The sequence below is a fragment of the Odontesthes bonariensis genome, chromosome 7 (genome assembly GCF_027942865.1).
Source record: "Odontesthes bonariensis isolate fOdoBon6 chromosome 7, fOdoBon6.hap1, whole genome shotgun sequence".
In the NCBI taxonomy this organism is placed as follows: domain Eukaryota; kingdom Metazoa; phylum Chordata; class Actinopteri; order Atheriniformes; family Atherinopsidae; genus Odontesthes; species Odontesthes bonariensis.
The window spans coordinates 37474700-37499037 of NC_134512.1; the positions used below are offsets into that span (position 1 = coordinate 37474700).

A 24338-nucleotide genomic window follows, 5' to 3' on the forward strand; every position below is an offset into this window, starting at 1 on the left:
TCCCCCTGCAGGAAACAGACTCCAGTCCCGGGTCGGTTCTGTGGTCCATTACCTCTTCCTACTCTGCCTCCATCTCTTAAACATTTATGCTAAACTAATCGAAAACACAGCTTCTTTGTGAGGTCCTTTCACTGCTCTGAACTCGAGTTTTTAAGTGTGTCGCCTGAAAAGAGCCGACCCGGATCAGCTCCTCCTCCTCTTCAGAACCAAACGCTTTCACACAGATCCTGAACACGAGGGCCGACAGTTTCCTGGAAAGAAGCTGAAGTGGGAGCCCGATGAAAAAGTGAGCAGTTTGTGCAGAGAACAGGAGAGAACAGGATTAACTCCAGATAAACAGCTGCTGGGGCGGAAACATTTCCACTGAAAACTGCAAACTGGAGATGTTAAAGGTTGAAAATGTATCGCAGCTTCAGTTCCTTTAAAACAGGATCAGATATTAAACTGTGGAGGTAAAAAAAAGAAAGTTCAAAACTCAGTAAAGAGACAGAACACCAGTGTTGGTAAAGTAATTTTTAGTCGTAAAAGTAGTAATTTTTTTATGTTCTATAACATCAAATATGTTTATATTAACTGATTGAAGAATAAAATTTTTCTCTCCCTTCGTATCACTGCCTGCTGGCGCCTGCCGACAGCCGCGCCTGTTACGGTGTTTGCTGCTCGGTCTGCGCTTCGGTCTGCACAGCAGGCAGTGATACGAAGGGAGAGAAAATAGGGCCAAGCGATTGTGAGGTCTGACTTTTTCCTGGAGAACCATTTTGTGATGCAAATGTATTACTCTGTTGAACGCATATTGTTCTGAGAAGCAAGACGCTTTATTTTTTAAACCCCAGCCAACTAGCCGGACTACCTTCATCAACACCAAAACGAGGCTGGAACTCTGCTCACAGGACGCAGCAGGGGGTAAGAAGATGTTCAGAAATGATGTTGCTGATATGGGATGTTACACAGCTTCATGTCAAAAGAGGCGAACTGTCCCTTTAAACCGTCTGCAGGTAAGAGCTGCTTTCTCTCTTTCCATGTTATTTGGATTGATCCAATGCGCTGTCACCCCATGTAACTTTTATTGTGGGCAGTACAGATGTCTGCTGTGGTTGAAATGTACTCTAATTCCTCAAATGATTTCTTGAGCTCAATATCCATTTTTTCGTATTCACCGTCTGTGAATTTAGCAAATGTGTTTCGGCATGGGGCGACCGCCCATCCTCCTCGTATTGGTGTTTTAGCAAGGATAGCTCTGAATGACTTCGACTCCACAGTGGACAGGGGGGAGCATGTTTTCAACAACATACCAATCAGTGTGTTCAGCTCGGTCTTGGTGGCTCTGAACTGTACAGGCTGGTTGATAAGCTTTCCGTCCTGTTACAGTGGCCTCTGAGACATTGCTTACACTGACTTACTTACACACACGCATATGCACACAAAAACATATCCGCATCTGACACCACCTCCCCTACTTGCTACTCTGTCTTTGTTTCACTCTGCCTGTGCTGAGGTTTTTTCTCCTCCTCTCCCCTAATGTGGTATTTATTTCTTCTGTCATTCTACCCTTATCTTATTAATGCTTCAATGGTCTATTGAGACCTATTATCACTGTATAAACCTTAATATTTCCTCTTAGATGAAAGTTTTTTATCCAAGTTAAATAATAGACTTTAAAAATACTCCCATTAAATTTACAGACCACCGAACGTCTTTGTACTTAAAATAGTAAAGATTTGTTGTCATTCATTATATCAACCGTTCTGTTATTAGCTATATTTTTAAATGCTTCCTCTTAGAGGAAAGTTTATCCATGTTTGTTAGTTTTTGTTAGTTTACTCAAATTACCTATTATAGTTATACTGATCCTACTATTAGCTAAATTTACTTTTGCTCTGTTATAGTTATACCAATCCTACTATTAGCTAAATTTACTTTTGCTGTTATAGTTATACCAATCTTACTGTTAGCTAAATTTACTTTTGCTCTGTTATAGTTATACCAATCCTACTGTTAGCTAAAATGACCTGATTGATGTTCTGTATCTGTATTTCTGTGTTTGGGTTAGCAGCTGCAGAAGCAACAAGTGCTTCATATTCGCATGGGTTGATGTGAGGTGCTTCATCAGATTTGAGTTACTTGAGGCAGACGTGGATAAAGTTTTTTTCCCTGGGCATAGCGCGCATGTTACATACACATTCTTGCCTTTTATCTCCACGAGTGAGAAGTAGTGCCGGTACTTCCAATTAGAGAACGCTACCTTTGAACTTCCCTGGCTCGTCCCCATTGTCGCTGTCTCACACAGCCAATCATCATCGCATTTGCAATGCCCCCCGGTCTCTGTCCAGCTGATGTGTAGCCGAAAGCCTACAACCAAAGTGTAGTAACGCGCCACTTTATATTCTCAGTAACGATAACGGGTATTGCAAGCCATCCTAAATAAGTAGGTTTTTAGCCTAGATCTGAAGAGGCCCAGGTAATATATCAGATATATGAGTAATAAGAAATGACCACAGTAATCCGGTTTTCCTCAGAGCTGTTGCTGACATGCTTTTATTGCAGGTCAAACAGAAATGATGAAACCAAACAGTTGTTACATGAATATCATACAGCGATAATAATCTCATCCTGACTGCTATAGAAGGTCGTTAATCATACAGGCTTGACTGCTTTGGCAGAATCTGGCTTCAGCTTCTGTTTAAAGTTTCAACATTGACGAGTCTACTGAGCGTCGCAGCTATTTACAGTCAACACACGTCACAACGAAAGCCTCCTCCGCACGTCCGGAACACCTAAAGCTCGGTTTGATCATAAGCAAAGGGCTTCATCTCTACAAACCTGCCATAAATACCTAAACTTATGTTAAATATTCAAACACTTATTTCTCTGGAGTAAACAAATACATCCAAAAGGTCACTAGAAGCTTTACAGAAGACACGTTTTGCTGTCGCTCTATCCGATATGAAAGCTGCAGACGCATGAATGTTGCCGCTGTTCGCCGGCAGCAGCTGTCGGCCTCTCTGTGCACGCTTTGTCATCGCACACAGACGTCAGAATGTTTGCTCGCCGCAGGCGGAGACCTAAATGTCTTTGTGGCCCCAGAATAAAAACTAGTTTGACTTTTTTTTTTTTTTTTTTGTTAGTGTCCCGAGGCTTCTTCAGGCAACTGCAAACCCAACCGGATCCAGGACGCCGCCTCGGCTCTCATCAATTAAAGCAGAAAACAAAACACCAGAACAAATATTGATCCACTCTTATCCGCCTCCTGCCCCGTTACAGAAAGAGGAGGCGCCATCTACATGTGGGGGGGGGGCAGACGGGTGTGTGGAACGGTCAGACCGCCGTCTCCTGGTCCTCCCTCTGGATCATCTGGTAATGTTGGCGGCTCTCCAGGTAGTCGGCCAGCTCCTGGTCGCTGGCCTTCTCGGCGCGCTGTTTAGGAGTGTCGCCCTGAAAGACAAACGGCAGAATGTGGTCACGCTCGTTCAACTTGACGGGCAGGAACACGCCGACCCGTCAGCAGATGCCTGAGAGCAAACATCCTGCAGCTAACTGAGCTTTAGTTCAATAACGAGCTGTCAGGCAGGCCTTCGGCTTTATCCTCATTCACGTCAGTCACTGACGGCTCATTTTATCCGACCAGGTCTGATAAAAAGGCAATAAAACAGGAAATAGGAGGCTTTATTAGGATTTCTGCTGCATTAAAAGTAGGGCTGGGCGAGTTAACTCGTTATTATCGTGTTAGCAAGTTAATTATTTAATGTTGATAAATATTTTATCAAGCATTAACGCAGGTTTTATCATTTATTTCATTATTGTAAAAGTCTGTTGCTCACAGGCTTTTATTCTGTAAAAGTCTGCTGCTGTCTGCTGTGGAACCGGAAAAGAAAGTAATCGGCGGATCCACCAAACATGGAGAAGGGTACGGAACTTTTACTCGGCCATTTTCATTTTAAAGTTCTTCCAGACGGCGGAGTCGACAGAACCAAAGTCATCTGTAAACACTGCCAAGTTGAATTGTCTTCTCAGCGTAGTAGTTCCAGTCTAAAATATCACTTAAAGGCAAAACACACAACTGATAGCAGCAAGTCATTCAAGGAAACAGACAGTGGAGCGAGGCTTCTACATAAAAACTACAGAAAGATGCTGATGTTAAAAGTGTGTTTGCACAACAAATGTTATGGCACTTTCATTCATATGGCAGCACATTTAAAATAAAACTAAATGCTAAAGGCTATACACTACTTTTGGATTCATTCCCAGCCCTAATTAAAATACAGTTTATGAACGCAGAGACAGCAGGAGAGAAGCTAACTCTGCTGTTTTATGGTCCCGTTATCAGTTTCAGGAGGAGGGATGTTTGGAGATAAGTTTTTTTTTTGTTATCCACATCACCCAGCAGTAACTGAGGCTAAAAGCTGGTTCAAAATGTACATTTTTCTCTTTCAAAGAATTTCTTTGCTGCAGCCTTCTTTGGTTCCATTTGGTGGGGGGTCCGACTGACTCTGGATCTTGTGACGTGGAACAGTTTTACGGACCCTCCAGTTGTGTTACTTTATGTGTGGAATCAGAAAGAGTCCAAACAGAAAAGCAGCTGATTGCGTCAGCTTTCAGGAACACGCTGTATGAGCGGCGCTGGTTCCTGCAGCTTCCTGCAGCCTGTGAGTGGTTCTCAGGCGCCGTGCCCGCCACCAGCCCGATCCGTGCCACCGCGCTCTGAATGGAGCTGCAGCTCTGTTTGACCCACTTGTATAAAGTGATTAATGTTGTGTGTCAGTGAGAAACGAAGCGCCGCGGGATCCCCCGGCTTCACTCCGACGCACACAAAGACCGCAGCGCAGCGTCGCCATGGTGAAGCCAGTGGTGACAGGAAGCAGCCCATAATCTGAGTTTTTCTTCTTCTGCTCTCCACAAAGAGGAGAGTTCACGTGTTATTTAGTGTCCAGAGTTGGTGCTCAGCCGAATCTGCAGGGTTTCAGGCCAGCTGAGAGGGTTCCCTCTCATTTCTCACACTATCTGTCCATCCGTCTATCATATATTCCCTCCATCCATCCGTATATTCCCTTCCTCCTTCTATCCATCCATCCTAAATTCTATATATTCCTTTCCATTCAGAAAGATTTCGGTCCCAGGGGTCTCAGATTTCTGTATGATGGCGGCAGGTTGTTCTGTTGGTCAGCAGGCGTTGGCTGAGCTGTGCAGGTGAGTGCGTGTTACAGGAGCGTTACAGGCGAGCACGCGTTTCAGGCATGTTACGGGCGAGTGCGTGTCGCAGGCAAGTTACAGGTGTTACAGGCGAGCGCGCGTCACAGGCGAGTTACAGACAAGTGCGCGTTACAGGCGAGCGCGGGTTACAGGTGTCGCAGGCGAGTGTGTGTCAGTGTGTTACAGGCGAGCGCGTGTTACAGGCGCGTCGCAGGCAAGTTACAGGTGTTACAGGCGAGTTACAGGTGTCGCAGGCGAGCGCGTGTCGCAGGCGAGCGCGTGTTACAGGTGTCGCAGGCGAGCGCGTGTTACAGGTGTCGCAGGCGAGCGCGTGTTACAGGTGTGTTACAGGCGAGCGCGTTACAGGTGTCGCAGGCGAGCGCGTGTTACAGGCGAGCGCGGGTTACAGATGTGTTACAGGCGAGCGCGTGTTACAGGTGTCGCAGGCGAGTGCGTGTCGCAGGCGTGTTACAGGCGTGTTACAGGCGAGCACGTGTTACAGGTGAGTGCGTGTTACAGGAGCGTTACAGGCGAGTGCGCATTACAGGCTTGTCACAGGCGAGCACGCGTTTCAGGCATGTTACGGGCGAGTGCGTGTCGCAGGCAAGTTACAGGTGTTACAGGCGAGCGCGCGTCACAGGCGAGTTACAGACAAGTGCGCGTTACAGGCGAGCGCGGGTTACAGGTGTCGCAGGCGAGTGTGTGTCAGTGTGTTACAGGCGAGCGCGTGTTACAGGCGCGTTGCAGGCGAGCGCGTGTCGCAGGCAAGTTACAGGTGTTACAGGCGAGTTACAGGTGTCGCAGGCGAGCGCGTGTTACAGGTGTCGCAGGCGAGCGCGTGTTACAGGTGTCGCAGGCGAGCGCGTGTTACAGGTGTGTCGCAGGCGAGCGCGTGTTACAGGCGAGCGCGGGTTACAGATGTGTTACAGGCGAGCGCGTGTTACAGGTGTCGCAGGCGAGTGCGTGTCGCAGGCGTGTTACAGGCGAGCACGTGTTACAGGTGAGCGCGGGTTCCAGGTGTTGCAGGCGTGTTACAGGCGTCGCAGGCGAGTGCGTGTCACAGGTAAGCGCGGGTTACAGATGTGTTACAGGCGAGCGCGTGTTACAGGCGAGCGCGTGTTACAGGTGTCGCAGGCGAGCGCGTGTTACAGGTGTGTTACAGGCGAGCACGTTACAGGTGTCGCAGGCGAGCGCGTGTTACAGGCGAGCGCGGGTTACAGATGTGTTACAGGCGAGCGCGTGTCGCAGGCGTGTTACAGGCGTGTTACAGGCGAGCACGTGTTACAGGTGAGCGCGGGTTACAGGCGTCGCAGGCGAGTGCGTGTCACAGGTAAGCGCGGGTTACAGATGTGTTACAGGCGAGCGCGTTACAGGTGTCGCAGGCGAGTGCGTGTCGCAGGCGTGTTACAGGCGAGCGCGTGTTACAGGTGTCGCAGGCGTGTTACAGGCGAGCGCGGGTTACAGGCGTGTTACAGGCGAGCGCGTGTTACAGGTGTCGCAGGCGTGTTACAGGCGAGCGCGGGTTACAGGTGTCGCAGGCGAATGCGTGTCGCAGGCGTGTTACAGGCGTGTTACAGGTGTTACAGGTGAGCGCGGGTTACAGGTGTTACAGGCGAGCGCGTGTTACAGGTGTCGCAGGCGAGTGCGTATCACAGGCGGGTTACAGGTGTGTTACAGGCGAGCGCGGGTCACAGGCGGGTTACAGGTGTGTTACAGGCGAGCGCGGGTTACAGGTGTGTTACAGGCGAGCGCGGGTTACAGGTGTCGCAGGCGAGCACGTGTTACAGGCGCGCGCGTGTCGCAGGCGTGTTACAGGCGAGCGCGTGTTACAGGTGTCGCAGGCGAGCGCGTGTTACAGATGTGTTACAGGCGAGCGCGGGTTACAGGTGTTACAGGCGAGCGCGGGTTACAGGTGTCGCAGGCGAGTGCGTGTCGCAGGCGTGTTACAGGCGAGCACGTGTTACAGGTGAGCGCGGGTTACAGGTGTTGCAGGCGTGTTACAGGCGTCGCAGGCGAGTGCGTGTCACAGGCATGTTACAGGTAAGCGCGGGTTACAGATGTGTTACAGGCGAGCGCGTTACAGGTGTCGCAGGCGAGTGCGTGTCGCAGGCGTGTTACAGGCGAGCGCGTGTTACAGATGTGTTATAGGCGAGCGCGGGTTACAGGTGTTACAGGCGAGCGCGTGTTACAGGTGTCGCAGGCGAGTGCGTGTCGCAGGCGTGTTACAGGCGAGCGCGTGTTACAGGCGAGCGCGTGTTACAGGTGTCGCAGGCGTGTTACAGGTGTCGCAGGCGTGTTACAGGCGAGCGCGGGTTACAGGTGTCGCAGGCGAGTGCGTGTCGCAGGCGAGTGCGTGTCGCAGGCGTGTTACAGGCGAGCACGTGTTACAGGCGAGCGCGTGTTACAGGTGTCGCAGGCATGTCACAGGCGGGTTACAGGCGAGCGCGGGTTACAGGCGAGCGCGGGTTACAGGTGTGTTACAGGCGAGCGCGTGTTACAGGTGTCGCAGGCGTGTTACAGGCGAGCACGGGTTACAGATGTGTTACAGGCGAGCACGTGTTACAGGTGAGCGCGTGTTACAGGTGTCGCAGGCGAGTGCGTGTCGCAGGCGTGTTACAGGCGAGCGCGGGTTACAGGTGTGTTACAGGCGAGCGCGGGTTACAGGTGTGTTACAGGCGAGCGCGGGTTACAGGTGTGTTACAGGCGAGCGCGTGTCGCAGGCGAGTGCGTGTCGCAGGCGAGTGCGTGTTACAGGCGAGCGCGTGTTACAGGTGTCGCAGGCGAGCGCGTGTTACAGGTGTCGCAGGCGAGCGCGTGTTACAGGCGAGCGCGGGTTACAGGTGTGTTACAGGCGAGCGCGTGTTACAGGTGTCGCAGGCGTGTTACAGGCGAGCGCGGGTTACAGGTGTCGCAGGCGAATGCGTGTCGCAGGCGTGTTACAGGCGTGTTACAGGTGTTACAGGTGAGCGCGGGTTACAGGTGTTACAGGCGAGCGCGTGTTACAGGTGTCGCAGGCGAGTGCGTATCACAGGCGGGTTACAGGTGTGTTACAGGCGAGCGCGGGTCACAGGCGGGTTACAGGTGTGTTACAGGCGAGCGCGGGTTACAGGTGTGTTACAGGCGAGCGCGGGTTACAGGTGTCGCAGGCGAGCACGTGTTACAGGCGCGCGCGTGTCGCAGGCGTGTTACAGGCGAGCGCGTGTTACAGGTGTCGCAGGCGAGCGCGTGTTACAGATGTGTTACAGGCGAGCGCGGGTTACAGGTGTTACAGGCGAGCGCGGGTTACAGGTGTCGCAGGCGAGTGCGTGTCGCAGGCGTGTTACAGGCGAGCACGTGTTACAGGTGAGCGCGGGTTACAGGTGTTGCAGGCGTGTTACAGGCGTCGCAGGCGAGTGCGTGTCACAGGCATGTTACAGGTAAGCGCGGGTTACAGATGTGTTACAGGCGAGCGCGTTACAGGTGTCGCAGGCGAGTGCGTGTCGCAGGCGTGTTACAGGCGAGCGCGTGTTACAGATGTGTTATAGGCGAGCGCGGGTTACAGGTGTTACAGGCGAGCGCGTGTTACAGGTGTCGCAGGCGAGTGCGTGTCGCAGGCGTGTTACAGGCGAGCGCGTGTTACAGGCGAGCGCGTGTTACAGGTGTCGCAGGCGTGTTACAGGTGTCGCAGGCGTGTTACAGGCGAGCGCGGGTTACAGGTGTCGCAGGCGAGTGCGTGTCGCAGGCGAGTGCGTGTCGCAGGCGTGTTACAGGCGAGCACGTGTTACAGGCGAGCGCGTGTTACAGGTGTCGCAGGCATGTCACAGGCGGGTTACAGGCGAGCGCGGGTTACAGGCGAGCGCGGGTTACAGGTGTGTTACAGGCGAGCGCGTGTTACAGGTGTCGCAGGCGTGTTACAGGCGAGCACGGGTTACAGATGTGTTACAGGCGAGCACGTGTTACAGGTGAGCGCGTGTTACAGGTGTCGCAGGCGAGTGCGTGTCGCAGGCGTGTTACAGGCGAGCGCGGGTTACAGGTGTGTTACAGGCGAGCGCGGGTTACAGGTGTGTTACAGGCGAGCGCGGGTTACAGGTGTGTTACAGGCGAGCGCGTGTCGCAGGCGAGTGCGTGTCGCAGGCGAGTGCGTGTTACAGGCGAGCGCGTGTTACAGGTGTCGCAGGCGAGCGCGTGTTACAGGTGTCGCAGGCGAGCGCGTGTTACAGGCGAGCGCGGGTTACAGATGTGTTACAGGCGAGCGCGTGTTACAGGTGTCGCAGGCGAGTGCGTGTCGCAGGCGTGTTACAGGCGAGCACGTGTTACAGGTGAGCGCGGGTTACAGGTGTTGCAGGCGTGTTACAGGCGTCGCAGGCGAGTGCGTGTCACAGGTAAGCGCGGGTTACAGATGTGTTACAGGCGAGCGCGTGTTACAGGCGAGCGCGTGTTACAGGTGTCGCAGGCGAGCGCGTGTTACAGGTGTGTTACAGGCGAGCGCGTTACAGGTGTCGCAGGCGAGCGCGTGTTACAGGCGAGCGCGGGTTACAGATGTGTTACAGGCGAGCGCGTGTCGCAGGCGTGTTACAGGCGTGTTACAGGCGAGCACGTGTTACAGGTGAGCGCGGGTTACAGGCGTCGCAGGCGAGTGCGTGTCACAGGTAAGCGCGGGTTACAGATGTGTTACAGGCGAGCGCGTTACAGGTGTCGCAGGCGAGTGCGTGTCGCAGGCGTGTTACAGGCGAGCGCGTGTTACAGGTGTCGCAGGCGTGTTACAGGCGAGCGCGGGTTACAGGTGTGTTACAGGCGAGCGCGTGTTACAGGTGTCGCAGGCGTGTTACAGGCGAGCGCGGGTTACAGGTGTCGCAGGCGAATGCGTGTCGCAGGCGTGTTACAGGCGTGTTACAGGTGTTACAGGTGAGCGCGGGTTACAGGTGTTACAGGCGAGCGCGTGTTACAGGTGTCGCAGGCGAGTGCGTATCACAGGCGGGTTACAGGTGTGTTACAGGCGAGCGCGGGTCACAGGCGGGTTACAGGTGTGTTACAGGCGAGCGCGGGTTACAGGTGTGTTACAGGCGAGCGCGGGTTACAGGTGTCGCAGGCGAGCACGTGTTACAGGCGCGCGCGTGTCGCAGGCGTGTTACAGGCGCGCGCGTGTCGCAGGCGTGTTACAGGCGAGCGCGTGTTACAGATGTGTTACAGGCGAGCGCGGGTTACAGGTGTTACAGGCGAGCGCGTGTTACAGGTGTCGCAGGCGAGTGCGTGTCGCAGGCGTGTTACAGGCGAGCACGTGTTACAGGTGAGCGCGGGTTACAGGTGTTGCAGGCGTGTTACAGGCGTCGCAGGCGAGTGCGTGTCACAGGCATGTTACAGGCGAGCGCGTGTTACAGATGTGTTACAGGCGAGCGCGTTACAGGTGTCGCAGGCGAGTGCGTGTCGCAGGCGTGTTACAGGCGAGCGCGTGTTACAGATGTGTTATAGGCGAGCGCGGGTTACAGGTGTTACAGGCGAGCGCGTGTTACAGGTGTCGCAGGCGAGTGCGTGTCGCAGGCGTGTTACAGGCGAGCGCGTGTTACAGGCGAGCGCGTGTTACAGGTGTCGCAGGCGTGTTACAGGTGTCGCAGGCGTGTTACAGGCGAGCGCGGGTTACAGGTGTCGCAGGCGAGTGCGTGTCGCAGGCGAGTGCGTGTCGCAGGCGAGTGCGTGTCGCAGGCGTGTTACAGGCGAGCACGTGTTACAGGCGAGCGCGTGTTACAGGTGTCGCAGGCATGTCACAGGCGGGTTACAGGCGAGCGCGGGTTACAGGCGAGCGCGTGTTACAGGCGAGCGCGGGTTACAGGTGTGTTACAGGCGAGCGCGGGTTACAGGTGTGTTACAGGCGAGCGCGGGTTACAGGTGTGTTACAGGCGAGCGCGTGTCGCAGGCGAGTGCGTGTCGCAGGCGAGTGCGTGTTACAGGCGAGCGCGGGTTACAGGTGTGTTACAGGCGAGCGCGGGTTACAGGTGTGTTACAGGCGAGCGCGGGTTACAGGTGTGTTACAGGCGAGCGCGGGTTACAGGTGTGTTACAGGCGAGCGCGTGTCGCAGGCGAGTGCGTGTCGCAGGCGAGTGCGTGTTACAGGCGAGCACGTGTTACAGGCGAGCGCGGGTTACAGGTGTGTTACAGGCGAGCACGGGTTACAGGTGTGTTACAGGCGAGCGTGTTACAGGTGTCGCAGGCGTGTTACAGGCGAGCGCGGGTTACAGGCGAGCGCGGGTTACAGGCGTGTTACAGGCGAGCACATGTTACAGGTGTCGCAGGTGAGTGCGTGTCGCAGGCGAGCGCGGGTTACAGGTGTGTTACAGGCGAGCGCGGGTTACAGGTGTGTTACAGGCGAGCGCGGGTTACAGGTGTGTTACAGGCGAGCGCGTGTCGCAGGCGAGTGCGTGTCGCAGGCGAGTGCGTGTTACAGGCGAGCACGTGTTACAGGCGAGCGCGGGTTACAGGTGTGTTACAGGCGAGCACGGGTTACAGGTGTGTTACAGGCGAGCGTGTTACAGGTGTCGCAGGCGTGTTACAGGCGAGCGCGGGTTACAGGCGAGCGCGGGTTACAGGCGAGTTACAGGCGAGCGCGGGTTACAGGTGTCGCAGGTGAGTGCGTGTCGCAGGCGAGCGCGGGTTACAGGTGTGTTACAGGCGAGCGTGTTACAGGTGTCGCAGGCGAGTGCGTGTCGCAGGCGTGTTACAGGCGAGCGCGGGTTACAGGCGAGCGCGGGTTACAGGCGTGTTACAGGCGTGTTACAGGCGAGCACATGTTACAGGTGAGCGCGTGTTACAGGCGAGCGCGGGTTACAGGCGAGCGCGGGTTACAGGTGTGTTACAGGCGAGCGTGTTACAGGTGTCGCAGGCGAGTGCGTGTCGCAGGCGTGTTACAGGCGAGCGCGTGTTACAGGTGTGTTACAGGCGAGCGTGTGTTACAGGTGTCGCAGGCATGTCACAGGCGTGTTACAGGCGAGCACGTGTTACAGGCGAGCGCGTGTTACAGGTGTCGCAGGCATGTCACAGGCGGGTTACAGGCGAGCGCGTGTTACAGGCGAGCGCGGGTTACAGGTGTGTTACAGGCGAGCGCGTGTTACAGGTGTCGCAGGCGTGTTACAGGCGAGCACGGGTTACAGATGTGTTACAGGCGAGCGCGTGTTACAGGCGAGCGCGGGTTACAGGTGTCACAGGCGAGCACGTGTTACAGGCGTGTTACAGGCGAGCACGTGTTACAGGTGAGCGCGTGTTACAGGTGTCGCAGGCGAGTGCGTGTCGCAGGCGTGTTACAGGCGAGCGCGGGTTACAGGTGTGTTACAGGCGAGCGCGGGTTACAGGTGTGTTACAGGCGAGCGCGGGTTACAGGTGTGTTACAGGCGAGCGCGTGTCGCAGGCGAGTGCGTGTCGCAGGCGAGTGCGTGTTACAGGCGAGCGCGGGTTACAGGTGTGTTACAGGCGAGCGCGGGTTACAGGTGTGTTACAGGCGAGCGCGGGTTACAGGTGTGTTACAGGCGAGCGCGGGTTACAGGTGTGTTACAGGCGAGCGCGGGTTACAGGTGTGTTACAGGCGAGCGCGTGTCGCAGGCGAGTGCGTGTCGCAGGCGAGTGCGTGTTACAGGCGAGCACGTGTTACAGGCGAGCGCGGGTTACAGGTGTGTTACAGGCGAGCACGGGTTACAGGTGTGTTACAGGCGAGCGTGTTACAGGTGTCGCAGGCGTGTTACAGGCGAGCGCGGGTTACAGGCGAGCGCGGGTTACAGGCGTGTTACAGGCGAGCGCGGGTTACAGGCGAGTTACAGGCGAGCGCGGGTTACAGGTGTCGCAGGTGAGTGCGTGTCGCAGGCGAGCGCGGGTTACAGGTGTCGCAGGCGAGTGCGTGTCGCAGGCGTGTTACAGGCGAGCGCGGGTTACAGGCGAGCGCGGGTTACAGGCGTGTTACAGGCGTGTTACAGGCGAGCACATGTTACAGGCGAGCGCGGGTTACAGGTGTGTTACAGGCGAGCGCGGGTTACAGGTGTGTTACAGGCGAGCGTGTTACAGGTGTCGCAGGCGAGTGCGTGTCGCAGGCGTGTTACAGGCGAGCGCGTGTTACAGGTGTGTTACAGGCGAGCGTGTGTTACAGGTGTTGCAGGCGAGTGCGTGTCGCAGGCGTGTTACAGGCGAGCGCGGGTTACAGGCGAGCGCGGGTTACAGGCGAGCGCGGGTTACAGGCGAGCGCGGGTTACAGGTGTGTTACAGGCGAGCGCGGGTTACAGGCGAGCGCGGGTTACAGGTGTGTTACAGGCGAGCGCGTTACAGGCGAGCGCGGGTTACAGGTGTGTTACAGGCGAGTGCGGGTTACAGGTGTGTTACAGGGAGCGCGTGTTACAGGCGTGTTACAGGTGAGTGAGTGTTACAGGTGTGTTACAGGGAGCGCGTGTTACAGGCGAGCGCGTGTTACAGGCGAGCGCGGGTTACAGGTATGTTACAGGCGAGCACATGTTACAGGCGGCGCTCGGTTACCTGCAGGTCCGTCTTCATGAGCGAGGCCCCGGCCTCCACCAGGAAGTGACAGATGCTCCTCTGACAGCAGGTGGCGGCTTTATGGAGCGCCGTGTCACCTCTGAAACAGAAACCAGAGAAGAAGAATCGTCTGTGACGTGTTTTCAGATTTAAACACCAACTTCAGATTTAAAACAGGACAAAAGCGGACTCACCTGTGTTTCTCTGCGACGTCCAGGTGAGATGTGGGCACTGCATGCAACGAGACAAACAAACACGGTGAAATGGAAGATTTAAAGGCTCAGATCTGCATATTAGCTTTGGCCTGACCGCGACCAAAGACCCGGGTCAGGCGTTCGGCCCGGTCCACTCCGGCTGGTGGACCTCTTTGTCTCAGAGAAGCTGGAGCAACACTGTGCCTCCCAGAATCAGCTCAGAGTTCAACCATCGGCTGCATCCTCACCTCCACCTGCATTCACTGAACCTCAGACGTCTGAACGCTTTCGTTTTTTTTTGCTTCTCATCATTAGTAATAAAATTCACTTAACAAACACATGAGCGGATAAAGGACGAAAGGTTTTATATTAGGGCCGGGCAACGATTAAAATGTTTAATCTAATTAATCACATGATTTCCCTGATTAATCACGATTAATCGCATTTGTACGCACTGTCTGTTTCCTTGAATGACTTGCTGCTATCGGTTGTGTGTTTTGCCTTTAAGTGATATTTTAGACTGGAACTACTACGCTGAGAAGACAATTCAACTTGGCAGAGTTTACAGATGACTTTGGTTCTGTCGACTCCGCCGTCTGGAAGAACTTTAACATGAAAATGGCCGAGTAAAAGTTCCGTACCCTTCTCCATGTTTGGTGGATCCGCCGATTACTTTCTTTTCCTGTTCCACAGCAGACAGCAGCAGACTTTACAAAATAAAAGCCTGTGAGCAGCAGACTTTTCAAAATAAAATAAATAATAAAACAGGGGTGGTTTGTGGCGTATCCATTAAATGCACAAAAACCCTCAAAACATTTTTTTTTTTTAATTTAAAAGCTAAATGCTTTAATGCGTGATAAAATATTTATCGGCGTTAAATAATTAATGCGTTAACACGATAACGAGTTAACTCGCCCAGGCCTAGTTTTATATTTAGTTGCTGAGCAGCATTTCAGGGGGATGACGTAAGTTTAAAAGACTTATTACTCAATGTGGCATCGCATGCAGCACCAGAACTGAACCCAGAAGTCCAGAGTTTATGTGACTCGTGGTGAGACTGTCCCTAAAGGATGGATCAGAACCAGCTGTCTGTGGCCCAGAGGAGGGAAAAGTATCTGAGAATAAAACTGTAGATCACCAGGCTTAAAACTTTCCTTTCTGATAAAGCTTATAGTTAGGGATGGCTCAGGTGACCCTGAAACATCCCATAGTTCTGCTGCTATAGGCCCAGACTGCTGGGGGAGCTCCCATGATGCACCTCTCCTCACTTTACTCTCTTTTTCCCCCGTTTAACTTCTCAAAAGATATTATGTACATGTGACATTATTGTGGTCATTAACTGGTGTTTCCCTGTTCCAGCAGGTATCCTTTGAATGGTGTTACAGGGTTTTTTCCCTCTTTTCTGTCCTCTCAGCCCCCAGCTGGTGGAGGCAGATGGCCACTCTTCCTGAGTCTGGTTCTGCCAGAGGTTTCTTCCTGTTCAAAGGGAGTCGTTCCTCTCCACAGTCGCCTCAGGCACGCTCAGGCTGGGAGATTGGACTGAAGACAAGTTTCGGTGCAATCTGTTGGTTTCTTTAGCTGGGAAACTGTTTTTGAATTGGCTCTATATGAATGAGCCCCGGCCTGTCCAGGGTGTGCCCTGCCTCTCGCCCATTGACCGCTGGGATAGGCTCCAGCCCCCCCCGCAACCCGAGCGACAGATTCAGCGGTATAGAAAATGGATGGATGGATGAATGAGCCCCTTCACTGTCCATTTTTATTCCCTGGCTTTTAACCCAGCATGAGACTCTGTTTCTGTTATTGTTCTTATGTTTTATGCCTTATACTTTGTGTTCTTACTCATGTACAGCACTTTGTTTCAGCCACGGCTGTTTTAAAGGGCTTTATAAATAAAGTTGAGTTGGATTATTTTGTAAATATTTATGATTACAATGAATTGAACTTTATTATTTAAGTGTCTTGAGATAACTTTTGTTGTATTTGGCGCTTTATAAATAAAACAATTGAATTTGGGGTGTGGCAGTCTGAGCTTCAGGGTTCATTTAGTTTAATTTGTGAATCTCAGATGAAACCTGATGATGGAGGAGAGGATCACAGCTGTACAGGTGTGGCTGAAAATGAGCTAAAAATGGCAGAATGTTTCCTTTCAGGTGGCTTTTTTCTCCATATTTCAGGTTCATACAGAGTGAGGATTCGGACTCTTTGTGTCACTGAAGTTTTAACTGGAATCTCTACAGAAGTCTGTGTGAGACTCACCGTTTTCAATGAGGTACTTTACGATGTCTTTGCTGCCGGCCTCCACAGCGTGGTGCAGCAGAGTGCAGCCGTCTTCATCCTGCAGCAGGAGGTCCTCGCCCTGCTGGTGCAGCTCCCTCAGCTGCAGGGGAACACAGAGCGGTCAAACAACAGAGCGGGCAAACAACAGAGCGGTCAAACAACAGAGCGGTCAAACAACAGAGCGGGCAAACAACCGAGCGGGCAACAACAGAGCGGGCAAACAACAGAGCGGGCAAACAACCGAGCGGTCGAACAAGAGAGCGGGCAAACAACAGAGCGGGCAAACAACCGAGCGGTCGAACAAGAGAGCGGGCAAACAACAGAGCGGGCAAACAACAGAGCGGGCGAACAACAGAGCGGGCGAACAACCGAGCGGGCGAACAACCGAGCGGGCGAACAACCGAGCGGGCAAACAACAGAGCGGTCGAACAACAGAGCGGGCAAACAACAGAGCGGGCAAACAACCGAGCGGGCGAACAACCGAGCGGGCGAACAACCGAGCGGTCGAACAACAGAGCGGGCGAACAACAGAGCGGTCAAACAACAGAGCGGGCAAACAACAGAGCGGGCGAACAACCGAGCGGTCGAACAACCGAGCGGGCAAACAACCGAGCGGTCGAACAACAGAGCGGGCGAACAACCGAGCGGGCGAACAACAGAGCGGGCGAACAACCGAGCGGTCGAACAACCGAGCGGGCGAACAACAGAGCGGGCGAACAACAGAGCGGGCGAACAACAGCTGTGATGGCTCCGCTTCCACCGTACTGACGCACCGTCGGGCATCAGAGGTGGAGAAAATGCTCCACAAAAGATGCTTTCAATAAAAGTTAGAGTTAAGGTAAGGGGCGTATAGTCGGGATCATTTATGGTGAGGCATCAGCTCAACTCCACCAGTCTGAGGAAACTGGAAATGAGCGCCTGACTGACGGAGCTAAAAGTGAGAAACTAAAACTGACGGAGCTAAAACTGAAGGAGTTCAAACTGATGGAGCTGAAACTGATGGAGCTGAAACTGATGGAGCTGAAACAGGGAGCTAAAACTGACGGAGGAGCGTGAACACTGAATGAAACCCTTAAGACGCTCAGCCACGTGCCACTACACAAAAAGCCTGAAACACATGAAACGTACTTAAAAATGGAGCCGAATGACTTATTCTTGTATTCTTAAGGAAGACGATAAAATATAATAAAATAAATTGTTTTACAGTGGGTGGGGTTAAATTAAAGCAGGATGCAGGAGTCCTAATATGGGTCCAACCGTCCCCTGGCCCCCCCACATCCGACACCGTTCCTCTGAGTTAAGAAGTAAGTTTTCACGCCTGAAAAACGTGTGATGAAGACTCACCCTGCTGAGGTTCTCATCCTTAATGCAGCCGATGAGCTCTGCATCTTCTGTTTCTGAAGAGGAGCAAACAAAGAGAACGATGAGCATCCCTGTAATTCATCTCCTGTACTCAGCAGGGAGGGAAAACGCTGTTTTATCGTGCTAAAAGCCGTCTTTCAGCTCCCTCTGCTGGACAAACTCTGTAACACCAGCCAACGCGTCAGACTGTGTGTCCAGAAACAGGAGAAGCCTTTACCTTTTTCAGGGTCCTGTGAGGTAGCTGTGGAAGCTCTGTGAGGGAGGGAGGAAACAAAAGAAAGAGTCAGAGACGGGCCCAAAGACGAGGAGACGATCAGTTCAGTTTCAGCTGCTCTCAGGACAATACTGGGCTGTTTACATCAAGGCTTCCAAATATTCTTCTTTACATAATTCTGTAAAAATCAGCCTCATTTCTTTATATTTTATATAAAAACAGGAAGCAGCTGCAGAGATTCACTGAAACATGTTCCAACATGAACATAAACCCAGAATCTGAGGCAGAAGCAGAGTTAGTTCAGCTCTGAGCAGCTTTAAAGTGAATATCTGCAGATGTTTCCATGGTAACAGCTGCAGAGATTCACTGAAACATGTTCCAACATGAACATAAACCCAGAATCTGAGTCAGAACCAGAGTTAGTTCAGTTCTGAGCAGCTTTAAGGTGAATATCTGCTCTGAGCTGCTTTCTCCTCCAGCACAGCCTGAACCCTCTCAGACGAGCTTTCTGTCCTTTCTTTAAGGAGTCTTCAGGAATAGTTCTCCAGGCTTCTTGAAGGACATCCCAAAGCTCTTCTTTGGATGTGGGCTGCCTTTTGTTGCGTTCTCTGCCAACATGATCCCACACTGCTTCAGTAATGTTGAGCTCCGGGCTCTGGGGAGCATTCATCCCTCCATCAGACCTGCTGCCACTGATTTTCAGTCCACTTCTTGTGTCCTTTGGCCCAGCTCAGCCTTTTCTCCCTGTTTCCCTTCCTTAAGAACGGCTTCCTGACAGCCACCCTTCCATGGAGCCCATTTCTGATGAGGCTTGGGCCAACAGCAGATGGATCAGCTGAAGGTCCAGATGCATCTCTCTGCTCCTGTGTCAGGTCTTTGCTGGATGTTTTCCTCTTTCTAAAGGACATCACTTTCAGATCCTGTTCATCTGCTGTAGATAGTTCTTTAGGCCTGACACTTCTTCTTCTGTCCTCCACTTGTCCAGTTTCCTCAAATGTTTTAAGGACACACTGCACACCATGCTGAGATATGCCAAGTTTTCAGCTAACAGCTCTTTGGGAATCACCTTGTTGCTGCAGAAATCCTGTTTTCTGTCTGTCACACTGTGTTATCTTTGCTGTTTTTCACACATGCAGCTAAAGAAATGGGAACAAATCTTAATTCCAGCCTAAAACCCACAAAGAGCTTCTAGATTATTCATTTCTGGTGGCATAAAACAGTTTAATCATTTCATTTATACTAATTGTTCCATAATTAGTCATTAGATTATATCTTATATTCCTTTTTTAAACTTTAAATTGAATCTTATTTACTTTTTCTTGATATTGTTTAACATATAATTCTTATTATTGTCTGTTTTTTTCCTACTTTTCTACTTTTAGACGTGATAACATTCATTATTTTGGGATAAGGATTTTTTTTAAACTGAATTTCATATATTAATTTGACTCTTTTGGTAACTGAAAGCAGTTTTAATGAAAAAAACTATGAAGCTGTTTTTCACAGATGCAGCTAAAGAAATGGGAACAAAAGATGTGTCTCTGTGACAGGCTGCTGGGAACAAAGTGCCTAAAGATCCAGTTTAAAATGGCTTCTTTGCTAAGTTGTCTGTTCTGTGTGGACACAACCAGGGCTCTAAATTAACACCCGCCAAACGCTGGTGAAAGTTATTTTTGGTGTGTATTAAAAAAAAACTCTCTAGCCGGCTTGGCCGATGATAAATGAGGAACTTTACCATCTATTTCCATAAATACAACAGACGCAAACACTATCAAAATGTGGCGATGGTTGGGACAGCCGGCCGTGAAGAGAAAAGATATGCCTGCCAAAGGAGGGGAGGAGGAGGATATTGAACCTCGCCAAACACGCCGGCCACACTTTGTGAGAGCTCGGACGATGTTTAAGCATTTCACAGTATCCATAATTCCATAATTAGGCTCTGCACATAGTTTTGTGTTTAATTTTGTGCATTATCTGCACTAAAACATGGTTAGAAAGTTGTTAAATATTTCCATTTTTGTAGATTCAGGGTTCACATGAATATAAATCAGTTTTAAAGTTATTTTTTTATTTTTTTTAAGTACAAAAAATGTGACCCTGAATAGTCTGTGAGGGTTGAGGAGTAATGAAATGTTAGAATAAGTTTTGTATGTACATAAGTTTAATTATTGTAATTATTTTTAATTGGATATACATTCCCAATTTCACTGTAAAATGAATTTAAAGCTTTAGTTTATAAATTGATCAAATGAATTCAGTGGCTCTCATCTGTCTTTTTTGCACGGAAAAATATGTGGCTGGTGGAAATTCTGATTGGCTGGTGATCAAAAAATGAATTTAGAGCCCTGGACACAACACTGGTTCATCCCTTGAGTTAGGAGCCTTTTTCCTGCCTGAATGCTTCACAGCTCAGAGTTAAGTGGCTTAACAAAGAAAAAACACATTCCTCTGAAGATGCTCAGGTACAAGAAGTGGACTGAAGATGAGGGAAGAAGCAGAAAATGTCCAAAGAGAAACTCTGAGAGAGCTTCAGGAAGCTGCAGAACTGCTGATCAGGACACTTTAAAGGTCACAGGAGAGTCTGGGTCAGGACTCCGGGTCTCAGTGGGACTTCTGTCTGAAACGGCTCGGTAATGACGTAAAGTCCCACGTTTACATTTTTCTCCGTCGTTTTCGTGGAAATCTTGACTGATCTTGTACTCGTAGAAGGCGTCCATTTTAGCTTTTATTGTGGATTTTAATGAACGTTTTTCCATCTTTAAATGTTAAAGCGAAGCTCAGTTAGACCTCAGCTCACGAATCAGGTCGTTCATCATGAAGGTTCAGGGTTTGGGACGCAGGGACACTCGCCCCTGCTCTCCTGTTTGGGTGCAGAAGCTGGAACGAAGGTGGTGAAAAGCAGCACAGAAAGGACAGCGGCTCACGCACAGACAGGATGAGGTCCTACCTAACGGTGGGTCTGAAATCAGCCACAGTCGTATTGGAGCGATGCACATTGATAATCTTTGCTCCTCTCCTTCAGATGACAAACAGGAAACAGCAGATGAGCGACAGCAGTATGTGGAACAGACAGAAACAGACAGAAACGGACGCCGCAGACGGCCTGAGCTGCTCATCATCTCCAGCAGGAGGCGCTCTGACCACACAGGCGGAGGATACCAGCATTTTAATTTATTCTGATGTCAGAAACCAAACTCTAAATTCCCCTTTTATCCTGTTTCTGTGAGATGATCCGGTCCAGATCAGCTCAGACTTTTAAACCTTTAATATCCTTAAACGTTTGTTTGTTAGGAATTAAACCAGCACACGTTAAACACAGTTCGGTTTGATGGAAAAATATCCATCTTTCAACAGATTTTTGTTAGTTTTACTAAAATTTGGGGACTTTTTTTTTGTTGGATAATCAGGTTTTCAGCAGCTGGAACATTTTATGTTTATTTACGAACTATTAGGCCAACGGAGACTTTATAAATCACATATTCCACGACACAGGCTCAGATATGCTGTTGTAGAAATAATGCAAATATTGCTGATATAACATTGACCAGCAAATTTTACACAGATGACACAGGCTGTATTAGATGTCCAGAGGTGGGTAGTAACCAGTTACATTTACTTGAGTAAGTTTTTGAAAACATTATACTTCCAGGAGTAGTTTTAAATCTCTATACTTTTAACTTTTACTTGAGTAGATGTGTGCAGCAGAAACTGTCCTCTTACTCCGCTACATTAGGCTACAATGAGCTGGTTACTTTTCTTCTTACCTCTTTGGTATTCTACGCCTCATTATTTTTATCCCCCCGCGTACGCCTCATTTTAATGTTTTATTCTGACAGAGAGAGAGACTTCCGCCAAAGGCTCTACCACCTGACTGTGTTCCACCAATCAGACGCAGCCGTGCAGTCTGGTCACGTGACCGTACTCGATCTCAGCGGCGGGACGGGTTAGCTTTAGCATTAGCAGTCGTAGCAAACAAACAAAGAAACAGATGAAAAATGTCAGAACCAACGGTGGGAAATGAAGACGCAGACGAGGCCTCATACTGAAAGCATGTTTACCTTACAAAGAGTGAGAAACAGCAGCTACATTATGTGTCTTCTGTGTCAACCAAAACAAACGCACATTTCAGCAGAAACTCAACATCTAACTTGAGGAAACATGTAGCGCTAAGTTTCCTAAACTCGTTTTTCCCCCCATGGATAGGTGAATGTTTGTTTTTTAGGTTACATATGGGTTACATATGTTTTAAACATTTCCTAAGTCTCTTTTATTTTTTATTGAAGTTCTTGAATTCACCTGGATTATTTTAATTTAAGCTATTTTGTAAATAATTCATTAATTTTAATTTGTTTTATCAATTGGATGAACTCTAATTTGCCTAAAGATGATTATTTAGTATTTTTGTCTGTCTGATTGAATGCTTGTGTTAACAAATAAATCACACGTTACTCAACAGTTACAACTAAACTAAACAAGGGATCAATAAACATGAATAATGATCAGCTGGGTTAGGGGTTAATAATTAGCTACAGAAGCATCTGACACATTTATATTCAGTCCCTGAGCAGCTGATGTTCTCCAAAGACAACAGGAGGTGTTTAACCCTTTGTGCGGTCCTAACATTGTGTTTACTCCGCTTTAAATCCAAAATCTATTTAGTATAATGAAACCACCTGTTATTTATCTATTCAACTCAATTCAATACATTTTTTAATCATGTATTTTTTGTTACACAATACAAAAAGACAATCAGCAGTTTTCAGGATTACACTTTTTTTTGGACCAACAGTTTTCTTGTTTTCTCAGTTTTCTTTTACATCATAAAGGTTTATTATTGCTATTATATAAATGTGAAGTAATTACTTCTGAATTAATTATATTGAAGGGGAAAAAAACTGAACTTTTTTCTGGTGTTTAAATGTTTTTATAATTCACGGGTCAAAAATGACCCATAAAACCATCTTTGTACCCTAGTGGTGTACAGCCCACATGGAAACATGAACAAAAATAAAGTCTGACTTTTTCTAGTTTTCCTTTAGGAAACTTAAAACAAATTTTAAATTGGAAAAAGATAGTTTAAGGTATTTTTTCTACAGCTAAACATGGTGGTGGCTCACTTTTGACCTGCAAGACAACAGGAGGGTTAAAAGCAGCAGAGTGTTGAATCTGAACACTTCCTCCAGTGAATCTACCTGCAGAGGGTGGTTTTAGGGGAGCCCTGATTCAAAGCATTGGACACTGAGCTGTCACTGGAAACCCTCTTCCTCTGGCAGTCTCCAACCCTGAAACACAGACAGGTTATTCCTCCACGTGAAGCCTTCACCAGTCCAGGCCTGGCCGATGGTGGTCCAGAGGAGGCTGATTCTCACCTGGTGGAGGAGCTGAGGGAGGAAGGGGAGGACGGGGAGGAGGGGAAGGCGAACTGTCGCTGCTGCTCCTCTGAGTCCACCAGGTCCGGCATGCTGGGAGAGGTGCCCACCGTCTCCTTCACCACCAGCTCGGGGTCCAGGATGTAGAGCTCCTCCTGAGAGATCTCCGTCACATAGTTCAGGTGTTCCTGGAAGAAAACCACCAGGCTGTGAGCCGCTTTATTTCTCTTTCATCCAAAGAGTTCTCACCGGGAAAAATCAAAGTCTTACCAAGTATATTTGTCTAATTTCTAGTCCAAATATTTCATTAATATAAGACACAACTGCCTAACAAGTACCATTTCAGCCAGATATAGGGACTTGTTTGAAGACAATACATCTGGAATATCTTGTTAAATGAAAAAGTCTTGAAAACAAATTGTTTTGAGTCGGATTTCATATGAAATAAGCTTTTTTTTACATTTGAAGAGGTTTTTAAGCTAATTTCAAGATCACTTTTATCTCAAAAGTCCCAAATATCACATTTTATTTCAAGAAATCTTGACAAGCCGATTTTCACTAGTTCCATTGGCAGATTTTTTTGCTTATTTCAAGCAAAAACATCTTTTATTTGTTGTTTTTCTTACTTATCTTTGGATTGGCATTTTTTCCAGTGCTGGAGACGGATTCAGAAGGAACGTGGAAACACTCTGCAATCCAACACGCATTCTGTGGGACTTTATAAGTCATTTTAAGTCATAGTAAATTATTTTAAAGATGAAAATATTGGAAAAAAGTGAAAAAACGCCTGATTTCTTTGCATTAAATCGAGCCAAAAACATGTAGAAATGTATTTTAAGAGTTATAATTTCATTGGATGTTGTCTCCACATGTGTTCTGTGCATCTGGAATGCATTTATTGACAGCTTACCGAACCCACTGAGGATTTGTGGAAAATTGTAATTTTCCAACATTTTCTATCAAAAAATGAAGGGTACATACATTAAAATGGCCACAATTTTTTTTTGCGATGTTTCCGGCAGAGCAGACCCTCTGATTATTGCTTCTTTATCTTCTCAAAGTGAACATAAAAAACACAAATAAAAAGTATGGCAGACCATGTCAGGTTCAACCCATTTTTGAGACTTTGGCTCCCTGACTATTAGCATCGTTTCCTTCATCAGCTAACAGCCAAACGTTGTTAAAGGCCTGAAATCTGAGTTGGTTTAGAGACAAAAACCTTTTATTTAAATAAAGTGGATGAATCAACTT

General features: G+C 49.6%; 1 protein-coding gene across 3 annotated transcripts in view; it reads right to left on the bottom strand.

Annotated features, from left to right (window-relative positions):
- Positions 1-2506: 2506 nt before the first annotated feature.
- Positions 2507-24338, bottom strand: part of LOC142384473 (diacylglycerol kinase zeta-like) — an 84922-nt gene continuing 63090 nt past the window's right edge. For 2 of the 3 annotated variants that reach the window (XM_075470735.1, XM_075470733.1), the window contains exons 26-34: positions 23088-23275; positions 22911-23000; positions 20666-20734; positions 17722-17756; positions 17487-17539; positions 16122-16242; positions 13866-13902; positions 13672-13771; positions 2507-3432 (exon numbers count right to left, since the gene is read on the bottom strand). In XM_075470735.1, coding sequence (XP_075326850.1) covers positions 3316-3432; positions 13672-13771; positions 13866-13902; positions 16122-16242; positions 17487-17539; positions 17722-17756; positions 20666-20734; positions 22911-23000; positions 23088-23275 — 810 coding nt within the window. In that variant the 3' untranslated portion in view covers positions 2507-3315. The remainder of the gene's footprint in view (positions 3433-13671; positions 13772-13865; positions 13903-16121; positions 16243-17486; positions 17540-17721; positions 17757-20665; positions 20735-22910; positions 23001-23087; positions 23276-24338) is intronic. The other variant, XM_075470734.1, reaches the window with a different exon arrangement.